The sequence below is a fragment of the Schistocerca piceifrons genome, chromosome 3, assembly GCF_021461385.2.
Source record: "Schistocerca piceifrons isolate TAMUIC-IGC-003096 chromosome 3, iqSchPice1.1, whole genome shotgun sequence".
Lineage (NCBI taxonomy): Eukaryota > Metazoa > Arthropoda > Insecta > Orthoptera > Acrididae > Schistocerca > Schistocerca piceifrons.
Window position 1 is genome coordinate 744457139 of NC_060140.1, and position 17871 is coordinate 744475009.

At 43.6% G+C, this 17871-nt stretch overlaps 1 protein-coding gene across 1 annotated transcript in view; it reads left to right on the top strand.

The window, feature by feature from the left end:
* The window catches only part of LOC124789031 (ATP-dependent lipid A-core flippase-like), a 99516-nt gene that overhangs the window by 17657 nt on the left and 63988 nt on the right, over nt 1-17871 (top strand). The window contains exon 2 of the mRNA XM_047256319.1: nt 3768-3968. Coding sequence (XP_047112275.1) covers nt 3768-3968 — 201 coding nt within the window. The remainder of the gene's footprint in view (nt 1-3767; nt 3969-17871) is intronic.

Genomic DNA, 17871 nt, shown 5'->3' on the forward strand with positions numbered 1-17871 from the left:
AAGCCTCCCCACCAACGGCAAGGTCCATGGTTCATGGGGGGGGGGGGGGGTCTACATCCATAAATAGAGTATTTAATGGACAATGTCTGATACTTATATTTGTAACTTCTTTTTTCAACCCATACAGGCTCTGATAATGTGTTGAAAAATTACGTATGACAGTAGTATCAGTTCCCTAAAGAACAGTTACCGTTGATGACCATGCAGCTTTGCTAGAAATGAAATGATAATTAAATGGACACCCTAGCTGCCAAGAGGCGTTGATATACTTCATTGGGGACATGTTGAAAATGTGTGCCCCGACCGGCACTCGAACCCATGATCTCCTGCTTACATGGGAAACGCTCTATCCATCCTTTTTTTTTTAATAATCTCATTTTTTCGCTTTTGTTCGTTGTATATGCTCGGGGCGGACGTCGTAAGACATCCGATTAAGTTCGTTGACGATCGATTAACTCAGTTTTTTTATCACAGAGGGTACGTAACCCTCTGACCGAACACGCTGAGCTACCGTGCCGGCAAGATAAACTTGAGGCAACAGCAAATAAGGTTTTAAATACCCATCTGATCTACCGAGGGCACAGAGGATGTTGCGCCTACACGGACTTATCCCTTGCACGCTCCCCATGAGACCCATATTCCCAACATGTCCACACTATCATTTCATTTCTAGCAAAGCTGCGTGGTCATCAACGGTAACTGTTCTTTCGGGAACAGATACTACCGTCATATATAATTAAAATATGGCTTCCTGGCCATTGACCTTCTAGTGCGACGCACACGCTATGCCCGAACTCGTACGGGACTTGGTAGATTAATCTGCCACGAGTAATGAGTATGATGGGCAAACATCTAGTAGGCGCACTACGAATGTAGTGGTGTGGACATGTTGGGAATGTGGGTCTCACGGGGAGCGTGCAAGGGATAAGTCGCTGCAGGCGTACTATCCTCTGTGCCCTCGGTGGCTCAGATGGATAGAGCGTTTGCCATGTAAGCAGGAGATCGCGGGTTCGAGTCCCGGTCGGTGCACACATTTTCAACATGTCCCCAATGAAGTATATCAACGCCTGTTTGCAGCTAGGGTGTACATTTAATTATCATTTCATATTGCAAAATGGCTGGGTGCATCACATTAACACTGCATGTTTATTTCTTATTATAATTATAAGGTTGAAAACGTAGAAACAGAAAAAAGCAACAGTACACAACTCTGAGCGCTAAGCTATATACATAAGGGGCGTTCAAAAAGAAACGAGCTGGAGGCATAATTACAGAAACCAGTACCTGTGTGTTAGAAGCATTGACCATGGCTGTTGAGACACTTGTTCCACTGTGACACAAGGCGGTGAATGATTGTCTCATAAAATTCCTGGGGCTGTGATGTTAACCAGTTCCGCATGTACAGCTGGACGTCGTCGTCCGAGGTGAATCGTTTGCCCCTCAGAGCCTTTGTAAGGGGATCAAGAAGGCCCCCTTCTGATTCCCTTCCTGCAGCATGGGACAACAGTGAATGCCCAGCGTTACTCGCAAACCTTGACCACCTTTGCCAAGTGATCAAATCAAAACGACCAGGCAATCTCACCCGTGGGGTCATTCTGCTCCACGACAATTCAAAGCCTCGTACGGCCAACACAGCACAGTCGCGGCCCTCCTGCAGAAATTCAAATGGGAGGTTCTCGGCCACCATCTATACAGTCCAGACGTCTTTCCCTATGATTACGCCACTTTTGGTCCCCTTAAAAAGGTGGTTCAAATGGCTCTGAGCACTATGCGACTTAACTTCTGAGGTCATCAGTCGCCTAGAACTTAGAATAATTAAACCTAACTAACCTAAGGACAGCACACACATCCATGCCCGAGGCAGGATTCGAACCTGCGACCGTATCGGTCGCTCGGCTCCAGACTGTAGCGCCTAGAACTGCACGGCCACTCCGGCCGGCCCTTAAAAAGGCTCTGAGTGGCAAACGATTCACCTCTGACGACGACGTCCAAATGTACATGCGGAACTGGTTAACATAGTAGCCCCAGGAATTTTATGAGACAGCCATTCACCGCCTTGTGTCACAGTGGGACAAGTGTCTCAACAGCCAGGGTCAGTACTTCTAACATACATGTACTGGTTTCTGTAATTATGCCTCTGGCTCGTTTCTTTTTGAACGCCCCCTATAAAAGCGTACAAAACTAAAGAACAGAAATGGAAGACAAAGAAAAGGCAAGGGTCGAAAAACGGCAAAAAATTGCGAAGAAGGAAGCAGGCCCTGCAAAGGCAAAACGTACAAATTATGAGATAAAACTTGGAATTTTTTCATCTGCATCGGAAAAAGACTTGGCCAACTTGTGTGATGACAGTGAACTAGATGATATGGATGCTGATTCGAAAGGAGAAGTTGTTCATGTTTGATGACTTAAAAAAAAAAAATGTTCGTAGAGACGCCTGTCCTGCTCGCACTAGAGCAACTTAGAGTGCAGTGGATGGGACAGTCCACATAATATAGTTCCTGTTGATATGTTATATTTTTGGATGAAGCCTAATTTGAATCATTTATAACGCTAAAATAAGATTAAATTGTAAAAAGAACCACATAAAGCAGAAACTTATAATGCGTTGTATAACCCCATTTGAAGTGAAGTTTTACCTGCCTTGTTCGAGAAAGATTGAGCAATGCAAGAATTCCGACAGATGAAGTGTCATATAAAAATCAGTCATCGAAAAATCACGTTACATGAGCATTTAATTTCGGATTTGTGTATGAATGTTTACAATGAAATTCGATTATTTTAACAATATACTCTTACGATTAATAATAAACTTCCCTTAGGTGCTCCAAATCCTTCCATCGTCCCCTAAGGGTGACAATCTGAGCAGTTCTCTTAGGTTGTTCGCAGATGATGCTGTAATTTACCGTCTAGAAAGGTCATCCGAAGACCAGTATCAGTTGCAAAGCGATTTAGAAAAGATTGCTGTATGGTGTCACAGGTGGCAGTTGACGCTAAATAACGAAAAGTGTGAGGTGATCCACATGAGTTCCAAAAGAAATCCGTTGGAATTCGATTACTCGATAAATAGTACAATTCTCGAGGTTGTCAATTCAACTAAGTACCTGGGTGTTAAAATTACGAACAACTTCAGTTGGAAAGACCACATAGATAATATTGTGGGGAAGGCGAGCCAAAGGTTGCGTTTGATTGGCAGGACACTTAGAAGATGCAACAAGTCGACTAAAGAGACAGCTTACACTGCACTCGTTCGTCCTCTGTTAGAATATTGCTGCGCGGTGGGATCCTTACCAGGCGGGAATGACGGAGGACATCGAAAGGGTGCAAAAAAGGGCAGCTCGTTTTGTATTATCACTTAATAGGAGAGAGAGTGTGGCAGATATGATACGCGAGTTGGGATGGAAGTCATTAAAGCAAAGACGTTTTTCGTCGCGGCGAGATCTATTTACGAAATTTCGGTCACCAACTTACTCTTCCGAATGCGAAAATATTTTGTTGAGCCCAACCTACATAGGTAGGAATGATCATCAAAATAAAATAAGAGAAATCAGAGCTCGAACAGAAAGGTTTAGGTGTTCGTTTTTCCCGCGCGCTGTTTGGGAGTGGAATGGTAGGGAGATAGTATGATTGTGGTTCGATGAACCCTCTGCCAAGCACTTAAATGTGAATTGCAGAGTAATCATGTAGATGTAGATGTAGATTGTAAGGGAAACTGGCGATCGCGGCCTCTCTCTTGTGGCTTAAGGTAATGCTTGCCGTGCTTGTGGCAGCTGCTGGACGGACGTGACGTCACACAGACGAGCCTGGCCGTGGTGCGCAGCCAGATGGCGCTGGCAGACGGCAACGCTACCTTCTTCCGTCGCACTGTGGCCAGCAACATCGCTTACGGTTGCTGGGACGCCCGCACTGATGACATCATTTCTGCCGCTAAGGAGGCCGGAGCGCACGACTTCATCACCGCACTGCCAGAGGCAAGCTGGTTGCCACTGGCGCATTTAAAAATTTATTTGTTTGTATGTTATTGGTTGGTGATAAGTTCACAGTATTTTTCCTAAATTTAATGAGCACAAAAGATACACGCAATAGAGACTTTAGTCATCAATAAATATATTCTACTTCCCCTATTTACTATAATCTGCCAACGCTGGGGCAAATTTTCGATTCTGTGGCTGTAGAAAACGCACGGTTTTGGATCGAAGAACTCTTCGAGCCATCATCAGTTGAAACTTCCGGGCTGAGAGGCCTTGGTCGATGTATAAAATTTCCACCTGACGTTTCGTCTCCATCTGCGGGAGACATCTTCTGAGGTCGTCCGGCTACTGGCGACCTCAGAAGATGTCTCCCGCAGATGGAGACGAAACGTCAGGTGGAAATTTTATACATCGACCACGGCCTCTCAGCCCGGAAGTTTCAACTGAAGACAACGCCGGCCGTGAAAGCCTACGTTATACGATCTTCGAGCCATGTTTGGAGTCCATTTTCATTCGAAAATAAAGTTCCTTGAAAGCTGTTCGATAGAGAGCGGAAAAGGTGAAAATCTGAGGCGCGAGATCAAGTGAATAAGGTGGGTGCAGAATAACTTCCCAGCCAAATTTCTGTACAGTGTTTTATGTCAGTCTAGCAGAATGCGAACAGGCGTTATGGGGGAGCAGCACCACCTCACACAGTCTTCCTCGTCGTCGCTCTTTAACTGCGTCTGCAAGACATCTCAGTTGTTGAAAATAAATGTCAACAGTGATATTTACACCTCAGGGAAGCAATTCGTAGTACTTAACACTGTTGCTGTTCCACCAGATGCGTAACATTACCTTTTGTGGATGTGCACAGGTCTTCGTATAGGGAGTTGCTGATTTGTATAGGCTCAACCATTTCTTTCTTTTCCTCATGGTCGCATAAAAACATTATTTCTCGTCACCAGCAACGATGCAGGATAGGAATGGTCAGTGTCATTCACTAGCCAATTGATGATGAGCAAATAGAAAAGCACAATGGTTCAAATGGTTCAAATGGCTCTGAGCACTATGGAACTTAACATCTGGGGTCGTCAATACCCTAGAACTTAGAACTACTTAAAACTAACTAATCTAAAGACATCACACACATCCATGCCCGAGGCAGGATTCGAACCTGCGACCGTAGTGGTCACACGGTTCTAGACTGAAGCGCCTAGAACCGCACGGCCACACCGGCCGGCAGAAAAGCATAGATGGTCACCACTGATTTTTGTGATTTTGGCTAAGAGAGTGTGGTATCAATACACTCGATTTTTGAACCTTCCCCATGGAATGCAAATGTCGCACGATGGTGGTTCGATCACAGTTCATCATATTTGCCAGTTTTCGAGTACACTGACGTGGATCGCTGTGGATTAATGCATGTAAACGATCTTCATCAAATCCCAAAGGTCTTCCTGAACGTGGGAGCCACTAATGTCAAAACGATCCTCATTAAAAGAGAGAACCATTTTCTTGCCGTGCTCTGTCTACTGGCATTACCGTCATATACGGCGCATATGTTTCTGGCTGCCCCGTTGCTGTCACTCTTCTATTGAACTCAAACAGAAGAACACGTCGGTAATATTCCAATTTCTCCACTCGCACTCCATTTTCTAGCGTTTACAGCTCCACTCACTACCTCAAAACGGTAAAATGACAATGTGTAAACTCAAATAGCATCAGTGAACTAAAAATAAAAAAGTTACAGGTAGTAAATAAGCCCACATCAACCGGAATACCAGCATGAAGACAAAAACGCTACAAACTTATGCACTAATCTATTACTTTATATCTTGTTATCTGTAATTTAAACACATTCTGTGTTCATTCTTATTGAAAATTTAACTATCAACAGTCCTTTATTCCTACAGATCAGCAACTAATGACACAAAATGCCCTTTTACCGATAACGCTCTACTTCTGCCCCATCACCACGAGTACTTCTACAATTAATAAAGACTACATATACCCAACAGTATCTACCAATACTACCTGTTTCATTCCTATCTGTCACTGGTATACACTACAAACACTACAGCTGATTGAAACAGATTATGACCGGTTATAATACCATAATTTGTCTGCCAGATTCCACAAACGCATTCCATCGCTCCTCAGTTCGTAGGCACACCTTTGTCGGTTCGTCAGGTGCTGCGGGGGCCGTTGTAGTTGCACCTGCCTCTACCGTTGTCTGCAAGCTCCCTGGTTGCAAGAGATGACTCTCGTGTTCTGAGGGAGCATTGTAGTTGCTCGTGAGGAACGTAACAACTTGATGCCTCAAGTTAACCCTGTTCTAGTTTCTTGGCTTCACTCCTACCCTGGTGTTGTTGTGATCGCCATGATTGCACGGTTGGCTGCTCATTTGTAGCAACAGTTAACCTCAGCTGTATTTGCTGAGTTGCTTCTCGATCTTCCATCGCAACCACACATAGAGTAGTGGACGGGAAGCGATTGATAAGGTGTAGTGCAACCTGAAGCTTTCTCAAAAGAGCGTCTGTGATATTGTCTCGCAACGCAGCATCTCAGTGACACTGACTCTTCTGTACCAATTCAGTCGTTTTGTAGTCAGTCATTAATCATAATCTGAGAGGAAACTTATTCGACCCCACACTCGAGATGAGGCTCTATAGTCCACCATTACCGTATAGATCTGGTGTCTGTCTTCTCCTTTTGAGGTCACGTTTCGTGCTTTAGTGTCGAATTTACAATTCCTGTATGTGTTCTGTCCACAGTTCGATACATGCACCTCTGGAATACCGTTATTTTATTTACAGATTGAGTTTGTAAAATATGGCATACACTGCCTGACAAAAAGTGAAGTGCTCATAAGACATGATTGGATGTCACTGTGGCATCATACACGTCCACATAATTACGAGTATGTAAATAATTAGAGTTGCAATTATTTGTGATAAGTAGAACGGCCGCTAGAGTGCATTGATACTGTTTGTGTTAAGTGTTGTTACCAGGCCTGGTAGTATAAATAAGGGGCATAAACAGTGTCAGATGTTCAGATGTTGAATGAACACTGTGAAGGAGACAGAGATGCCACATACTCGTGTGAGACAGCATTATCAACACCTGACAGAGTTTGAAAAGGGTGCTATTGTGGGTCTCGACTCAGCCAACTGGTAGAATTGTCTATTATCCAGATTTTTGGGGTATTTGGATGTGACAGTGTCCTGACTTTGGACTACAGAAGTTCGCCTGCCATCCGAGAAAAAGTAACGTACTCCTCAATACATTCCGTGTCATCCTACACAATTGGTCAGGAACTAGGAACTGCCAGTTTAGGGAATTACCGTCCTATGCGTAGGCTGCTGTTGACATCGCAACACAAACGTCTGCATTTGGAGTGGTGCAGTGACTAGATAGCACGGACAGCTGTTGAGTGGCGTCGCATTGTGTTTAATGATGAGTAGGCATTCTGCGGTACCACGGATGACCGTCGTTGGCGAGTACGGTGCCAACCTGGGGAGATGTCCATTTCTTCCAACGTTTCTAAGAGGCACAGCGATGTTACTCGTGGTCTCTAGGTGTGGGGAGCCACAGCGGATGCACCACAGGTCATGGCTGGTAGTGAGTTAGAAAACTGTGATGGCACAATAGCATGTCACGGACATCCTGCGTCCTCATGTGTTATCTCTCAAGTGACGTTATCATTGTGCTATTTTTCTACAGAATAATGCTCGTCCACACTTGGCACGTGTCTGTATTAACTGTCTGCGTCTGTTGAAATAATCCTGTTGCCAGCAAGATCCTCATGTTTGTTCCTGAACATATGTGGGAACAGCTCAGACATCAGTTCCATCCCAGCGCCAATATCCAGGATGTCAAGGACCAGGTACAACAGTTTTGGGCCAGTTTGCCTCAGGAGAGGATACAACAGCTTCATGGCACTCTTCACAACGGAATCAGTACATGCACCGAGGCAGAGGGTTTGCAATGTCATGCGGGCAGTTGAGCTCATACTGCCAAGCTCTTTGTAAATGTGACTCTATTTTGTAATCACTGAAACAACATTGCATACTCTCTCAACCTGCAGAGTTTCATTTCATTCCTCCTCCCCTTGTGTATGCTTCAACTTTTTTTTATGCTGTGTATATTCATAAATTCTGTTTATCCATTTCGATTCGAATTTCTAAGTTGATCATATGGCGCCGTCTGTGGGTGAAAAGCTATCTCTCGTCTAATGCTGCAAATGAAAAATGGTTCAAATGGCTCTGAGCACTATGGGACTTAACATCTGTGGTCATCAGTCCCCTAGAACTTAGAACTACTTAAACCTAACTAACCTAAGGACATGACACACATCCATGCCCAAGGCAGGATTCGAACCTGCGACCGTAGCAGTCGCGCGGTTCCGGACTGAGCGCCTAGAACCGCGAGACCACCGCGGCCGGCTGCAAATGAAACCCAGTGGTCATAACTCATCTGGATAGCATAGCTATTGGTAAGCTAACAACTACGAGCAGATTCCTTGGGGAAAATAAATAGGGAAACATATATACAATATTAGTTTTAAAGAGCTTTTTGAATGAGCTAGGGGTCACATAAGGTCCAGTCTGAAAATATGTGTACGTTAACAACGACGAATTGGACGCCATTCGCGATAAAGTATCAAAAATTGGCTTAAAGGTACACTTTCGCAAGGCACATCACCTTACAAACGGTGTTGTGGGTACCACACCGCTTCCTGCATTAAACATAAGTTCATACCCTGAAATTGCTTAGAACTTTATAATCTTGGACTTTAGCACGTTTACACGACCTGTTAGAAAACAGCATGCAAGAACAAAAGTCAGGTACTAATCGTCGCTGTTGGCGCAATAACGACGTTTTCTAAGTGTTAAGAGAATAGGTAGCTGCCTGTGTGTTAGGCATACCACGCTACATTTAATGTGAACTGATATTCTGAGATAGTCAGTGCGGCTCAGGGACCTGGAGACGAAATCAACGGACGATGTTGTTCATGTTTCGGTTCAAAAGCATGTAACTGATCTCTTATTAATAGTTGGTAGTGCAGGGTGTACAAAAAAAAAAAAAAAAAAAAAAAAAAAAAAAGAACTTATGACGTTTCTAACTTCAGCATTTTATTTACAGTGCAGCAATTCATTTCTGTCTGCTCTTTCTCTCTCTCTCTCTGTGTGTGTGTGTGTGTGTGTGTGTGTGTGTGTGTGTGTGTGAGAGAGAGAGAGAGAGAGAGAGAGAGGAAATGGAGGAAAGGGAGGGGAGAAGGACGGAGGTGAGTGCTTGTTGCCTGCAGTAATTTTCCAGGTCCCTGTGTCTGTTGCTTTTGTAAAAGGACATTAGCCAGGGTACCATTTCAACTATCATGCTCGGCTGTAGTGTGGGCTGCCTAACTCTGATGCGAAGAGTTATTCGTTTTCCAAGTAAAAATGGTTACCACCTTGTGCGAACGCAATGTTTTTCACTGCTTAGCATACAAAAGTGAAATACCCTGTTACACATAATTGGGTTCTGATCGGCTTGCAAAAATTCAAATGGCTCTGAGCACTATGGGACTTAACATCTGTGGTCATCAGTCCCCTAGAACTTAGAACTACTTAAACCTAACTAACCTAAGGACATCACACACATCCATGCCCGAGGCAGGATTCGAACCTGCGACCGTAGCAGTCGCGCGGTTCCGGACTGAGCGCCTAGAACCGCTAGACCACCGCGGCCGGCTCGGCTTGCAAATCCGCTATCATTTTTTCATCTTAATCACTTCAGTGTCGTACTCTACCTCAGTATAATAGGCTATCTCGATTCCAGCGTGTTCTCCGTGGTGCCGCGAACTGACGTCGAATATTTGAATAGCACACTCGAGGACAAAGACCTCCATTTGCACTTTCCGAACTGGCACGTTTCGGCAGCATTCGAGACCAAAATGAGAACAGTTAATCGTTGTTCTCCTAAAGTTCTCGATTCCCATATGTGTATTTGTTTCCTTTTGTTCCCACTCGCTTGTCACTACGGGAATTCGAGCAACGGCTTTCACTTGTTGTACAAAACAGTATGTTGCACTGAAATAAGTATTTTAAAAACGGTGTTATATAATGCTTACCGATATGCATGCGACAGCATGCGTACCTAACATTAATATGTTCCAAAACGCCACGCATAAAAACAGGACTTCCCGGTTCTCATATCTCGGTCCTGTTGACGATAAAAAGGTAGGGACAAGTGTTCTGAATAGCACTTGGGCTAGGAACCATTTGTATACCCAACAGGATGGTCTTAGACTCACTACCTTACAGTGCAGGGTCGAAGTATGAGTATTACTCTCTTCCTCCTGCTTGTGCAAATGGAAAAAAACCGGTTGGTTCTTTTTCCATTATATGTGGTCTACCATAGACTTGATTGAACTTATGGATACACCTTTAGTTCATTGGTGGTCCCTCGGAAAACTGCAAAAAAAATGGTTTTTACTATAGTTTCGCTGTCACCAGAGGACTAAAACCACAGACGAGGATTCCAAAACGCCTATGCACAGAAAATGGCTGAAGACTTTACGATATATTCCTAAGATGCAGATCTCGAACAACTTTGCAAATTTTATTGATATCTTCATCCGTTTCCAGGATACAGAGATTCAAAGACACGCTACTTGTACACGTAAAATCCAGCATGAAACGAAATCTCAATAATAGATAATCACACCAAAGTCCTCAAATTTTAACTATATATTCTTTAGGTATTTATGTAGAAGAGCTAACTCCCCGTTTTCAAAAATCTTTATCCGTTTTCGAGAAACACTCCAAAAAACTTTTTTTGGGTACCAAAACACAGCTATGTACAGCATGTACGGCTATGTACAACAAATGGTTGTAATTTTTATGGTGTATTCCTAAGATCCCGATCTCGAACATCTTTGAAAATTGTCTTCATATCTTTTTCCATTTCCGAGATACAAAGATTCAATGTTACCCTACTTGTACACGTAAAATACGGTGTGAGGCAAAAACGTACTGTATAAAATGACGTAGCACGGAGAAATACACTGCAAAGTGTCTTCTCTATCATCTAGAATCCCATGCCGTAATACTGAAGCAAATGCGATTATTTTTTTATATGGAGATAATGGTGGAAATATATATGTACACTCCTGGAAATTGAAATAAGAACACCGTGAATTCATTGTCCCAGGAAGGAGAAACTTTATTGACACATTCCTGGGGTCAGATACATCACATGATCACACTGACAGAACCACAGGCACATAGACACAGGCAACAGAGCATGCACAATGTCGGCACTAGTACAGTGTATATCCACCTTTCGCAGCAATGCAGGCTGCTATTCTCCCATGGAGACGATCGTAGAGATGCTGGATGTAGTCCTGTGGAACGGCTTGCCATGCCATTTCCACCTGGCGCCTCAGTTGGACCAGCGTTCGTGCTGGACGTGCAGACCGCGTGAGACGACGCTTCATCCAGTCCCAAACATGCTCAATGGGGGACAGATCCGGAGATCTTGCTGGCCAGGGTAGTTGACTTACACCTTCTAGAGCACGTTGGGTGGCACGGGATACATGCGGACGTGCATTGTCCTGTTGGAACAGCAAGTTCCCTTGCCGGTCTGGGAATGGTAGAACGATGGGTTCGATGACGGTTTGGATGTACCGTGCACTATTCAGTGTCCCCTCGACGATCACCAGTGGTGTACGGCCAGTGTAGGAGATCGCTCCCCACACCATGATGCCGGGTGTTGGCCCTGTGTGCCTCGGTCGTATGCAGTCCTGATTGTGGCGCTCACCTGCACGGCGCCAAACACGCATACGACCATCATTGGCACCAAGGCAGAAGCGACTCTCATCGCTGAAGACGACACGTCTCCATTCGTCCCTCCATTCACGCCTGTCGCGACACCACTGGAGGCGGGCTACACAATGTTGGGGCGTGAGCGGAAGACGGCCTAACGGTGTGCGGGACCGTAGCCCAGCTTCATGGAGACGGTTGCGAATGGTCCTCGCCGATACCCCAGGAGCAACAGTGTCCCTAATTTGCTGGGAAGTGGCGGTGCGGTCCCCTACGGCACTGCGTAGGATCCTACGGTCTTGGCGTGCATCCGTGCGTCGCTGCGGTCCGGTCCCAGGTCGACGGGCACGTGCACCTTCCGCCGACCACTGGCGACAACATCGATGTACTGTGGAGACCTCACGCCCCACGTGTTGAGCAATTCGGCGGTACGTCCACCCGGCCTCCCGCATGCCCACTATACGCCCTCGCTCAAAGTCCGTCAACTGCACATACGGTTCACGTCCACGCTGTCGCGGCATGCTACCAGTGTTAAAGACTGCGATGGAGCTCCGTATGCCACGGCAAACTGGCTGACATTGACGGCGGCGGTGCACAAATGCTGCGCAGCTAGCGCCATTCGACGGCCAACACCGCGGTTTCTGGTGTGTCCGCTGTGCCGTGTGTGTGATCATTGCTTGTACAGCCCTCTCGCAGTGTCCGGAGCAAGTATGGTGGGTCTGACACACCGGTGTCAATGTGTTCTTTTTTCCATTTCCAGGAGTGTGTGTGTGTATATATATATATATATATATATATATATATATATATATATATATATATATATATATATATATGTAGATAATGGTGGAAATTGCTTAATAATTGCTTGAATAATTGGAAAAAATTGATTGGAAAGAACATTTGAAAGAAACTTGAAGGTAATTTATGAATCCGTACATGATCCTGGGTGACTTTAATCGATACCAGTATTAACATACCTTCAGTACCAATACATTCAAGGTCAGTATTCATAATTTGCATTATGTACTGCTTCTCATTAATTCCACTGTGCGTAGTCTTGACTATAACAATGCCGATGCAGGACCGCTCGTGCGCTGCTCGCGCAAATTCCTCTTGTCTGCTCTGAACTTCCCGATGCAGGATCTCAGCGGAGGGCGAAATGATGAACAGACAGGGATGGACGTCCCAAATGTGCGAATTAATTTTACTTTTCCAATAACTTTTCATAACCCTTTCAATGTACGGTTGAGATACAAATTTTTTACAATGCTGGTGCAACAGACCCAAGCATGTGTCCGTATCACCACTTTCTGGAACAAACAGGTGAAGAAACAGGAATTAATAAATTGAAGAGCTTATTTCTAATTTTGTTTCCTACAGATATTTAACTTTGTATCAAAACATTAGCCTTGCCACAAAACAACTCGTTAATTTATCTTTGTCAGGTTCTATGACCCATTTAGTTTACACATAGTTTACGTGTATAAAAAGAAAAGAACGAAAAAAATAATATGATTCAACACAAGCTCCTTATCCAAATTTCACTGACCAATACATTTCTTTTCATAAGAGTTACATGCCCTGCTGTAGAAGTGAAAGGAAGCGAACCAGCTGAAAAATGCTCCTATCGGAGCACGAAAAATGCAGATATGTTCCTGTTTATTTAAAAGACTCTGGTTGAAAAGTAGGGTACCAGTTGCTGCATTCTACCTTCCTCAGCACCTTTAAAAATTTTCTCAAAAATTTTGGCATGGGAACATACTCGCAGGAAGATAGCAGATAGTGATTGTGTTATAGAAAGAGTGGACGAGACAATGGCAGTGTGAGAGAAAGAGAGGTACACGATGGCAGTGGAACATAATTGACAGTAACAGAATAGTGCTAGGAAAAGAGTGAAAAAGAGTGAAAGAGACAGTGCTAGGGGGGAGGAATGAAAGAGAAAGAGGAAGGCAAGAGGACGACAGTGACAGTGATTGAAGAGTGTAGTAGTAAGACAGAATGAAGAGGACTGTGACTGTGACACAGGAGACAATCACAGAGAGACACAAAGAGGTAATGACAATGAGTTTGACTGAATGAGTGAGGGAAGGGCAACTAGAAGTGGATGGGTATGAGTGACTTCCGATGACAGACTAATGGGTGCGAGCGAGTTTCAGTTAAGGGAGCTAGTGGGACTTTGAGGTGAGCTGGATGTTTAAAAAAAAAACATGAAATGTTCGCATGGCAAATTTGTTGGGAAAATTTTTAAAGGTGCCGAGGAAGATAGAATGAGGCAGCTGGTACCCCACTTATCAGCCAGAGTCTTTTAAATAAACAGGAACATATTCGCATTGTTTCTGCTCTGATGGGAGCATTTTTCCGCTGGTTTTGAGTACACTTTAACATTTTTCACTGAACAGTCTTCAAATTCCTTGTGGTAAGTTACTTCTATTCAAAGCATCATATAATGAAATCAAAAACTATAATAAACAAATAAATCAATTTTTGTTTTTCCATAAAAACGCATAAGAAAGACTGCATAACAAAAGAATGCTAATCCGAAAAGATAATAAAATATTACCCGAAAAATTTACTTCAAACATTAATGTAGCTCAGGTGAAACAGGCCACCCACACATCTACTGCCGATTCATAGTGTCAAAGAGCACAATATCTCGGCGCTCAGACGTGTCGCAATGGGCAGGTGCGCTGACGGGCTGACCTCCTGGGGGCGCTTTTTTTACATCCCTCCACTCTCCCCCCCTGCCATTCCGCACGCAGTCCGCGCTCGAGGGCGCGTGTCAGTGGCCGCGGAGGTGATTGCGTCGGCGTCAGTAGCTGGCAACGATCGCCAGGGTGCCTATTCTGTATCTTTCCGCCATTGTGCCGATCGTTTCGGTACTCAAGAGCACCGAACGGTCTAGTACTCGAATTAATGTCCCATTTTTATTCAGTATGCATTTTGGTAGCGATATCGTTAGAGTCTAGAGAATCGAAGCGCTGTTGTCGGTTCGCGTCGCGCAAGCCAATCAAAAGCAAGCGGCCGCACATCCGCGCAAGCGCACTGCAGCGCGCACAGCGCAACGAACACAAAGCGGCTAGCAGACGACACTGGTGCGCTATTCTTCGCAGTACCGAACTTGCGTTTTCGCAGTACGAAGTGTTGCTAAAATACCAGCGGAAATGTCGGACGAAAATGAGGTTAGTAGGTTCCCAGTTCAGTGACACTGAAAGAACGTTAAGGATTGCTATTGTGATTGTCGTTTATGGGTATTTTATTTGAAACAAAAACAGCAACCCTGGGTATGTAGAGGCACTTATTATTGAACAGTTTTGGCCAGTATTTGTAGCCTGTGCTAAAAATTGTAACCATTAGGTGATGACTGAGAGCTATAATTCGAGAATGGAACAGTAGAGAAATGGTCTGAAAGTGATTCGATTTCATTTGTAGTTCAGTCTTTCGATTTAGTGTTCTTAGACTGAAGTCATGGCATCGAAAAAACTCATTACTGTCAAAGCACGCTCTTACATGTAAATGAAGGGCACATATACTGTTCAAACCGAGACAGTAATGAAGTGGCATCTTGCCTCCTCCTTTAACAGTATCAGGCGCGGTATATCCATTTCCATGATTCTCAGCAGAAATGCATAGAAATTTTTACAGTTTCCCTGACCGTATGTTTCCATGCATGCATAATAACGATAGCGTTTTTGACTGTATTCTGCAGATTGTCGTAAATTCCGCATTGTGTCATCTTATTCTCATTCACACTGACATCGTGTTTTGGATTTTACATTTCGGAAAATGAGTTAGGAATAGTGTGTAGTACCACATTGCACTGATACATCTATAAAAACACCCGAAAAATTTATTGAAAGTTTCAAAGAATAAGAAGATAAACAGAATGTGGTTATAACTCGCTCCTAGAGATCCAAATGATTAAGTAGCCCATTTTCCTATATGATACGTCAACGATTTCGGTCTTAAAAAAAACTGAAAAAACGCATTTTCGAGAGCTCCTGCAGTTCGTCGAAGTTTATAACATGCATCTCATGAATGAAAATGTTTCGTATATGGTGCTACAGTCTAAAAATTACGGCGGAGATCTTTCATCTCTGTCTACTGTTGTTGGGGATTCGATCGCAGATAAAGACTTATGATAAGCAAGATTATGAAGATGGCTGCTGCTAGTTACATTCCCAGTAATTTAAGTTGTGCTCTTAGATTCCTATCTAACCGCATACTCGGAAATCGGTACATATTCGGAAAAAATGGTGAATTATTTCTGACAAGAAAAAATAGAAAGGTCACTGTCGTTTGTTTCACTCACAGCAATTTCATCTCCAACAATTTCATATTTCGTATTTTAAACACACAGAAATCACGAAATCATTGCTGAGGAAGTGCGCTCTTACATGTAAGTAATATTGCAGAAAAATCTTAATTTACACAAATAACAATGTCTCCGAACGTGTTGCATATATGAAGAGGAAAAAAAATTTTTGCACCCATCTGTGCACAAACCCGTGTTGAATTCTTCTTCTATTGCAGAGGAACGTAGGCTGACTTCATTGAGAAAAGATGCTGCGTAAGTCAGAAATGCGTAATAGTTTGGAAGGTTTCTAATATCAGGCTTCACATAATTGCTTTCCATTGTTACTTGAAAGTTGTAAACACGTTTCGATAATTACTAACTAAACTATTTGTGGGAAAAAGTACACAAAGTCACTAGTAACATCAGTTCACACTCATTTAATATACGTAAGCAGAGCCGATGTCTTGCTATTTAATGATCTTTAAACTCTTATTTGCATAAAAATAAGATGCATTTTGAGAGAATATTAACCAAAAACGTTTCCTTTTTGGATGTAATCATTCACAGTAACAACCTAACCATATTTCTAACAAAGGAAAATAGTCTATTATGAACTCACTTTCCAAACGGATGCGTCCTCTGGTGATCCTTTAGTAACACAATCACTAAATCAAAAGCTAAAACCGTTAAATATGTTTAAAATAACAAATTACATAAACCACAGCTCACCGATCGACAGGGCCACACCGATATCCAAAACCTCTCAGTACAATTGTCGTAAAATCGGCAGGAGGAGCGATCGGTAACAGGTCTCAGAAGCTTACTGAATAGCATATTCCGATAAAGAACCGAAAACGACGTCACTACCGAGGCTCACCTACTACACCGATCGTCATGAACGATACAGAATAGGGCCCCAGGTCTCCTCGGTTGCAGTGGCGTAGCTGTGGTTACTCCGACGCCCTGCCCGCCAGAATGCTGTGTTTGCAGCGTGTCTTCTTAATAGTGGTGTGAAAAACCTCTGCTTCCGCAACTGCGGAAGTTCTGCACAATTTTTCACATCTGCTTTCGCATCTGGTTCCGCATTTTTATATCGGAAGTCTATCGGGACTTTCAAGAATGGCGAGATCGTCGATGTGCGCATGTATGAGCCCAACGTGCCGGCTACTGCGCACACAGGAGTTCGTCGGGTGGGGCCTGTAGCAAGTCGACATATGCCCGCAGTGATTGTTGCGCTTACTTGATTATTATGCAGTGATCTCTGTCCATCGCCGCGAAAATATAGCATTTTCTCGTTCGTCAGTCTTCTTTATGTTGCTGTGTAATATGACTACATTGTACAGTGTTTTTAGTCAGCAGGTTTGTGGTGTAACGTTAGTTAAGACTGTAATAATGAAACCAAAAACCGTCTTATTTGGAACTATTTTGTTGAGATTAATTATTTGAGTGCCAAATGCAAAATCTGTGACAAAGTATATTCTCGAAAAGGGTGCACGACCACTGTATTGAAGAGTCATCTTAAATCATTAAATGTCGTGAAATTTGCAGAGTTTGACAAGTTAGACGCAATTATCAAATTTTCAGTGGAGGTGAAAAGAAAGGTTAGTCAATATTTATATAATAATGTAATTGGTACTAATAATATAATTCCATTATTATTGGGCGAGCTCCGTCCACTGCTTGTGCAAAGCTGTTTTATCCAAATGATTCACAATACGATAGATAACATTTGAAAGAGCTCACCCCACCCTTAGTTCTGGTTGGGTCGTGTTGGTGTAAGCCGATAGAAATGTGCCTTTCCTTGCTGCTGCCAGCACTT